The sequence below is a fragment of the Nannospalax galili genome, unplaced genomic scaffold (genome assembly GCF_000622305.1).
Source record: "Nannospalax galili isolate Female #2095 unplaced genomic scaffold, S.galili_v1.0 scaffold321, whole genome shotgun sequence".
NCBI classification, from domain to species: Eukaryota; Metazoa; Chordata; class Mammalia; order Rodentia; family Spalacidae; genus Nannospalax; species Nannospalax galili.
In genome coordinates, this window is record NW_008345972.1 from 3625994 (window position 1) to 3633287 (window position 7294).

The 7294-nt window shown below is 48.0% G+C and overlaps 1 protein-coding gene across 6 annotated transcripts in view; it reads left to right on the plus strand.

Moving 5' to 3' along the window:
- The window catches only part of P2rx6 (purinergic receptor P2X 6), a 13291-nt gene that overhangs the window by 2887 nt on the left and 3110 nt on the right, over positions 1-7294 (plus strand). For 2 of the 6 annotated variants that reach the window (XM_008842264.3, XM_008842266.3), the window contains exons 3-8: positions 1006-1077; positions 5345-5420; positions 5615-5708; positions 5780-5860; positions 5938-6079; positions 6166-6275. In XM_008842264.3, the coding sequence (XP_008840486.1) occupies positions 1006-1077; positions 5345-5420; positions 5615-5708; positions 5780-5860; positions 5938-6079; positions 6166-6275 (575 nt within the window). Of the gene's footprint in view, positions 1-1005; positions 1078-5344; positions 5421-5614; positions 5709-5779; positions 5861-5937; positions 6080-6140; positions 6276-7294 lie in introns of all 6 variants that reach the window. The other 4 variants (XM_008842261.3, XM_029567880.1, XM_029567881.1 and 1 more) reach the window with 3 other exon arrangements.

Here is a 7294-nt window from a genome sequence, read left to right on the forward strand (position 1 = left end):
GCTTCAAACTCATTATGTACTTAAGAATGACTTGAACTCTTTCTTGATCTTCCTGCCTCCCCACCCCACCCCCGTTTCCCAGGTGCTAGGATTACAGGCCCATGCCACCACACATGGTTTTGTTTGTTTGATTTTTGTTATGCAGCCCTGATTAGCCTCAAACTCACAACAATTCTCTTCTCTCCGTCTCCTGAGTAGCTGCGATTACAGGTCTATGCCACCATGCCCAGCCCAACACACTTCCCTTGCAACCCCTGGCATGTGTGGATGAGACTATGGTCTCCCTGTAGACTCTTTGAGTCTCCTTTTCCTTACCCCTTCCCAGCAGGTACACACCACACAAGTCAGGCTGAGCTTCTGTATTTATCATAGGAGCCTGCTTTCCCTGCTCTCTGCCCTCCAAAGGCTCCTCTTCCACATTGGTGACAACTGTGTCCCTCCGATTCTAACTGCTACCACACCTTACCACCCTCTCCCCAGCTACCATCTCCCTTTTCCCAAATGCACAGTGATCTCATGAAAGATACTTCCAAATGTTTTTTATTTTCTTTGACTCCCCCAGCCCCTGCTGCATGAGTGCTGCTATACTTGTGATCAGGGTCATACCTCTTCTTCTCCTCCCCCCATGCAGAAGGTTCTTGAAAAGCTCAAATTGAGTGCATGAGATTAAGAAACAAACCTGTGTCAAAGAGATGGACAAAGGCATGGGGCTCCTGGGCTCAGAAAAGGCTAGAAACTTTGCCAGCTTCCTGGTACTACATCCACTTGCTTCACTGGAGGCATCTTTCTGGAGGGCAAAATTGGTAACTACAGGGGGCCTAGAACTATTACCTCAAAAACCTGGCCATCCAGGCTGAGCATAAGTCAGAGGCAGAGCACTGGCCTAGCACACATGAGACCCTGGGTTCTATTTCTGAATGCAACAAACAGCCAACGAAACAGACCATCAGCTTCTAGTCTCTACATGGAGCCAAGCCAAAGCCAACCTTAAGACTTACCTTCTAGGGCGAGAATGTGTTCTTCCTGGTGACCAATTTCCTCATGACTCCAGTTCAAGTTCAGGGAAGATGCCCAGAGGTAAGATTGTCCAGAGCCTTCCCTGCATCCATATTTCCTTCACCAGCCTTGAGTCACCAGTCCTATCTCCTTTCCCCTTCATACATAGCTAAAGGCTCAGTCTGAGATCAGTACATCCCAGGCAATGAGTTAAATCTTTCTAGAAATCATTTCATTGAGTTTTTATGTCTGCCCTTCACATACACTACCATTACTGTGATTCTACCAGATGACTGAGACTTATCAAGATTCAATCACTTACTTGCCTGCCCCACCTATGAGTGACAGCACCCAGCCCTCTAGGTAGGGGCTATTTAATTGAAATGTCCAGTCTCTTCTCTATCCTGATCTTGCCTTCGAGTAACACCCAGGCACATGCTCAGGTGGGTCTTAATAGCAAACTGGAAGATCACCTCTCCTTGTCTGTGCCAGCTTTTATTATTTTTAAATTACTTTTTGGTTTTGTTGTTTTTGAGACACAGTCCCCCTGTAGCCCCAGTTGGCCTAGAACTCCCTATGTAGACCAGGCTGGCCTTGATGTCACAGAGATCTGCCTGCCTCTACCTCCCCAGTGCTAGGATTAAAGGCATGCACCATGTCCAGTGCCAGCTCTTATTAATGAGTCCCAAGCAGGTTTACTTTGTGGGGGGTGGGGTAGAGGGAGGACTAGCACTCTTTGGCTTTTGCTTTCAGGTTGTGATTTCTGGATGCTTTTCATCCCAACTGTGTTCATGTCTGAGTTTCTTCCCTGTTCTTATCCATTTCAGAAGTGCAGAATTCCCCCTTAAAATCTCACCTTTCGCTGGGTGTGGTGGCCCACACCTTTAATCCCAGCACTCGGGAGGCAGAGGCAGGAGGATCTCTGTGAGTTCAAGGCCAGCCCCATCTACATAGTGAGTTCCAGGACAGCTGGGGCTACAGGGAGACACTGTTTCAAAAAGAACCCCCCCTCCAAAAATCTCACCTTTTCCTCTGGTCTGGAAATGTTCCCAGGGGTCCAACATGTGTCAAAAAAGCACACTGGCTTTTTCCAAGATTTTGTTTGAATGGTCAGGGTCATATAGATAAAGGTATGGATAGATTAGATATAGAGATACACACACACACACACACACACACACACACACACACACACACACTGGGATGCCATGTTCAAGTCCAACATTTGGTCATGCGTTGGGCTTCAGGATAACTGCAGCTGCTCATCTCCAAGCTCTGGCGGTTGGTCCTACTACAGTTGCAGGGGATATAACATGCCCATGCTTGACCCCTATCCACAAGAAGGTGAGGCATGTGCATGTAGGATGATTTGCTCTTGGGAAATCCACATGGTGCCCCTACTTCCAGGTGCTTAGAAGATGTCAATTTGGTGTTTAGTGTGTAGGCCTATAAATCCACTTTTTGTTTGGTTGTTTTCTTTGTTTTTTGCTTTTTAAAGAAAATTTATTTTATGTGTATCACCTGCATGTATGTAAGTGTACCTGTGTCATGCAGTGCTCATGGAGGTCAGAAGAGGGTGTCAGATCCCTTGGAACTGGAGTTATAGAAGGTTGTTAGCTGCCATGGGTGCTAGGAACAGAACTCGGGTCCTCTGTAAGAGCAACCAGTGCTCTTAACCACTAAGCCATCTCTCCAGCCTTGTTTTTTGCTTTTTGAGACAGAGTATTACTATGTAACTCTAGCTGGCCTGGAACTCTAAGAGATTTGCCTGCCTCTGCCTCCCAAGTGCTCGGATTAAAGACAAGCACCACCACACCTGGCTAGCTTTTGAAATCCACATGATTCCTGTTTGCCCATGTCTAAGCTTTTGGACTGTCCCATAAAATTGCCATGACTGGGCAATAATTCATCAGCTCTGATGAGGCTTGCTGAGAATAACCAGAGTTCCTGCTAGCTCTTCTTGGAAAACTGGTCACTTGCTTCCAGGTACATGAGCAGAATCTTTTTTTTAATAGAAGAGGATTTGTTGCCAGGCATGGTGGTACACATCTTTAATCCCAGCACTCGGGAGGCAGAGGTAGGCAGATCTCTGTGAGTTGAAGGCTAGCCTGGTCTACTGGTCTACATAGCAAGTTCCAGGCCAGCTGGGGCTACAGGGAGACCCTGTCTCAAAAAGACCAAAAAAAATTTTTTTTTTGTTTCTTTTTATGTATATTTTGCTTAGGTATATGTAAGTGTACCACATGTGTGCCTGGTGTCTGCAGAGGCCAGGAGAGGGCATTGAATCCCCAGGAACTGGAGTTGCAGACAGTTGTAAGCTGCCATGTGGGTACTGGGAACGGTCTTATTCTCTTCAGGACCTGAACAGATCTTTTGTTGTTGCTGTTGTTGTTGTTTTGGTCTTTTTCAGACAGGGTAGAGACCTGGCCTGGAACTCACTATGTAGACCAGGCTGGCCTTGAACTCACAGAGATCTGCCTGCCTCTGCCTCCTGAGTGCTGGGATTAAAGGCATGCACCCCCACACCAGACACTGAACAGAATCTTAAAGGAGCTGGTGAACAGGGTCAGTTTGGCTAGAGCAGGATGCCACGGCAGAAGAGGCTTTATGAGCAAAGGCCCAGGTTGTATGAATTACAGTGTCTCTGGGGTCTTTTTATCTAACTGCCTAGCCAATTCCTACCTCCTATTCTTATCACACCATCCTCTGAAGAGGTTACCCAAAATGCCAATAGGGAATAGGGATGCAGACCACTCTGGCTTCTTCCATGCTGAACAGGTCCCTACGCAGGGTGAGGCAATTGAAGTACCCCTTCAGTGGGTCTATCTAAAAGATTCCCAAATTGCATAACTTTTGTCTCTAAGGGAAGAAGAAAGTCCTTGAATCATGAATGGGGGATGTGAAGGAGAAGTAAAGGCAAGAGTAATTAGCATTATAAGTTCTAGACAGGGTACTAGAAAAAAGTCAGAACAGGGAAATTTTCAAATGAAAGTCAATTGGAGTTTCTTGACAAGGGCTCCCAAAAACATCTCTTTATTGGGCTCTTCCTCATTTTTCTTTTGTCTTCCAATGCTGGACTAGTTGGCTGGGAAGAGTGGCTGGATACTCAGGTAAGGGTCCAGTGACCCTGCTTGGCACTCCTTTAATGAATGAGCATAGACGTCAGCAAGCCCAGTTGTGACTATGTTTAGCAATCAGGCTCAGCCGAAGTCGTGATGATGGTAGTTATTTCATGCCAAAGGGACTGCTGTATAGCATCTTCTTATTAAAAGGACCACCACGTGGAAGCAGGATCCGGGGCTGTCGGGCTGTCCCCTGGGTTCTCAGGCCCTCTGGTAGGTGGAGGCCAGAGTGAGGCCAGAACCCGGCACTCTCTGGCGGCCTGCCAAGTTCCTAGCAGCTACCCCAATGGAAGAGGTCTGAACCCACCCTCTCAGGCTGTCTGCTAGGATCTCAGCCTTAGCCTACCAAAGCCAGATCTGCCCTGGCCCTCAATCTCTTATACACTGGACTAGATTGCTTGGGCTGCTGGGTAGAGGTGCTTACATCTCACCATGGGGTCTGGTTGAAGGAGTTGACAGCTTAGTTAAGGTAGAGAAAAGGAACACACCCGGACACAGGTCAGAACAGCAAAGCAGAGGTGACCGGACTCTGTTCTCTGTCCACTCCCAGATCATAATCCCATCCCTTGCAAAAGTCCTCCCAAGTCTTCTGGCTTTTCAGTCCCTCAGCCGTCCTTGCTTCCATGGTGCCATGTTCCTCCTGGAGCTGCCTGTGAGCTGAACTCCCCATAAGAGTCCCGAAGCTCACTCATCTTCTCCTCCTGGATGGCCCCCATGATTCTTTTGTACTGTGTAGATATAAATGTTCCTGTTTGGCAAAAGAGACTAGCCCTAGTAAGTGAGGGGGTCTTTCCTTACTGCATAGGCCCCTCTGATCTTAGGGTCCTGCTCTTCATTGACTCTGTGCTGGCATACTGAGCATCATCAGTTCACCCTTCCAGGGTTCCTTAACCTCCCTTGCTCTGTTGTCCCAATTGGACCAGAAAAGCTGGATCTCAAAGAACCACTTATGTCTTAACCAGGAAAAGAACTGTTTAGGAGAGCAGGGGTCTCTGCCCTTGGAATACAGCATTGTACTCTCATCTGCCTAGGTGGCCGATGATTCTTTCCTCCAAGCTACCAGTTTATTTGCACCCTCCAGCTTTCTTATGTGCTTCCAAACCCAGGGTACCCTGGGAAGGATGTTGGCAGGGAGCAGGGGACTGTCTTTATAGTCTGTGAAGCTGAATCACAGAAAGGAGGCATCCCCTGTGCTGCTGGTAACTAGGGTCTCTTACCTACTTCAGCACCCCTCTGTTCCACTGGCTAACTGCTGGGATGATAAGGATTGCCCTGAAGGAGAGACAGGGACGCACAGCCACGGTAACTGTGGGCTTGGTCCTCCAGCACCTCTGTGAGGGCAGGGGAAGGGGAGGGACAGTGTGTGGTTCCCAAATGCAGCCCATGCTGTGCCTGTCAATGCATCACCCATTCTGCCAACAAACCCCTACTCCACACCCTTTCCAGGACCTGTGGAGATTTGAGGGCTGTTATACCTTCATTTTGTGTTTTGGAAGGTATAAAAACAGGTCAGTGTGTGGTATTCAACAGAACCCACAGGACCTGTGAGATCTGGAGCTGGTGCCCAGTGGAGAGTGGTACTGTGCCCAGGTAAGCCTCCTCTCTTCCAGGGGAGGGTCCTAAGATAAGCAAAATGCTGCCAGTGTACCATCTACCTTCAGGAAACCCCTGCTGATCCAGGCCAAGAACTTCACGCTTTTCATCAAAAATACTGTCACTTTCAGCAAGTTCAACTTCTCTAAGTAAGTATGCACATGTTTTGGTTGAGCTGAAATCCTCCATGCCCCCTGGGATCTGATCCCCACACTACCCTTTCTAGAACCAATGTCTTAGATACCTGGGATAGCACCTATTTCAAGCACTGTCGCTATAATCCATACTCCAGTCCTTACTGCCCTGTATTCTACATTGGGGACATTGTGACCATGGCTGGAGAGGACTTTGAAGACCTGGCATTGCTGGTGGGTCCTTGGGGGCAGAATTCCTGAGACTCAGGGATTGGGTCTTAAACCCATCTACCAGTGGAACAGAAATGTCCTGTGTGCAGGGTGGTGCTGTGGGCATCAGCATCCACTGGGATTGCGACCTGGACTCCGGGGGCTCTGACTGCTGGCCCCAATACTCCTTCCAGTTGCAGGAAAAAGGGTACAACTTCAGGTATGGCTCTCACTACCCCTATGACTTCCTGTTCCTGGCCCAGTATTCCGCTCCATCCATCTCTCTGTGACCATTAGGACAGAGCACACGCAGCTCAAACCCTGGGTGCTCTACTGGGTGTGCAAAGGGAGTTGTGGGTGTTCCAAGCCCCTTGGCCTCATCCACCTGCTAGTGCAGACTGCCTACTTCCAGATCCTGACACAGCCTCTCCTACTCCACCCTGCTTCCGCATAGCCCTTTCCCTTTAGGGCCTTATCTAAAAAGTTCCCCAAAAACCTGTGTAAAAAATTTAGGTTCTCAGCCTGAATCCCCGTACTCTTCATCTGGGTTTGCCAGTTTTGTTTCTTCTTTCTTTGGCAGTTCTAGGGATTGGACCTAGGGCCTCAAGCATACTAGGCAAACACTCTACCACTGAGTCAGATCCCTGGTCCTGTTTTGTTTTTAAACATTTGGCTGCATTTTCTTTCTTTTTCCTTGTCTAGAGTCAGCTGGGTATATTCAGATAGATTTCAGACAGATCTGTTTATATAACTGTGGGAAAGTGCTTGCATGGCATGAATGAGGCCTCTGGGCTCAATTTCCAGCACCATAGAAAAACCTGAGAACCATTTGAAAGTGATTATCAGGTACTGAATGCTCACCCTTTCCAATACTGTCCTGAGAACAAGGACTGTTTCTACATGACAATTGTCACACATGACTCTGGACACTGGGCAGGTCATCATGGTGCCTGCCTGTAATCCCTGACCTCAGGAGGTAGAGGAAGGAGGATCAAGAGTTCAAGGTCAGGGCTGGAGAGATAGCTCAGCGGTTAAGAACACTGACTGTTCTTGCAGAAGACCCAGGTTCAAATCCCAGCACCCACATGGCAGCTAACAACTGTCTATAACTCCAGTTCCAGGGGATCCAACAGTCTCTTTTGTCCTCCATGGGCATTGTACCACATGGGTGCACTTACCTACATGCAAGCAATACACTCATATACATAAAATCAATCAATCAATAAATAAATAAAATAT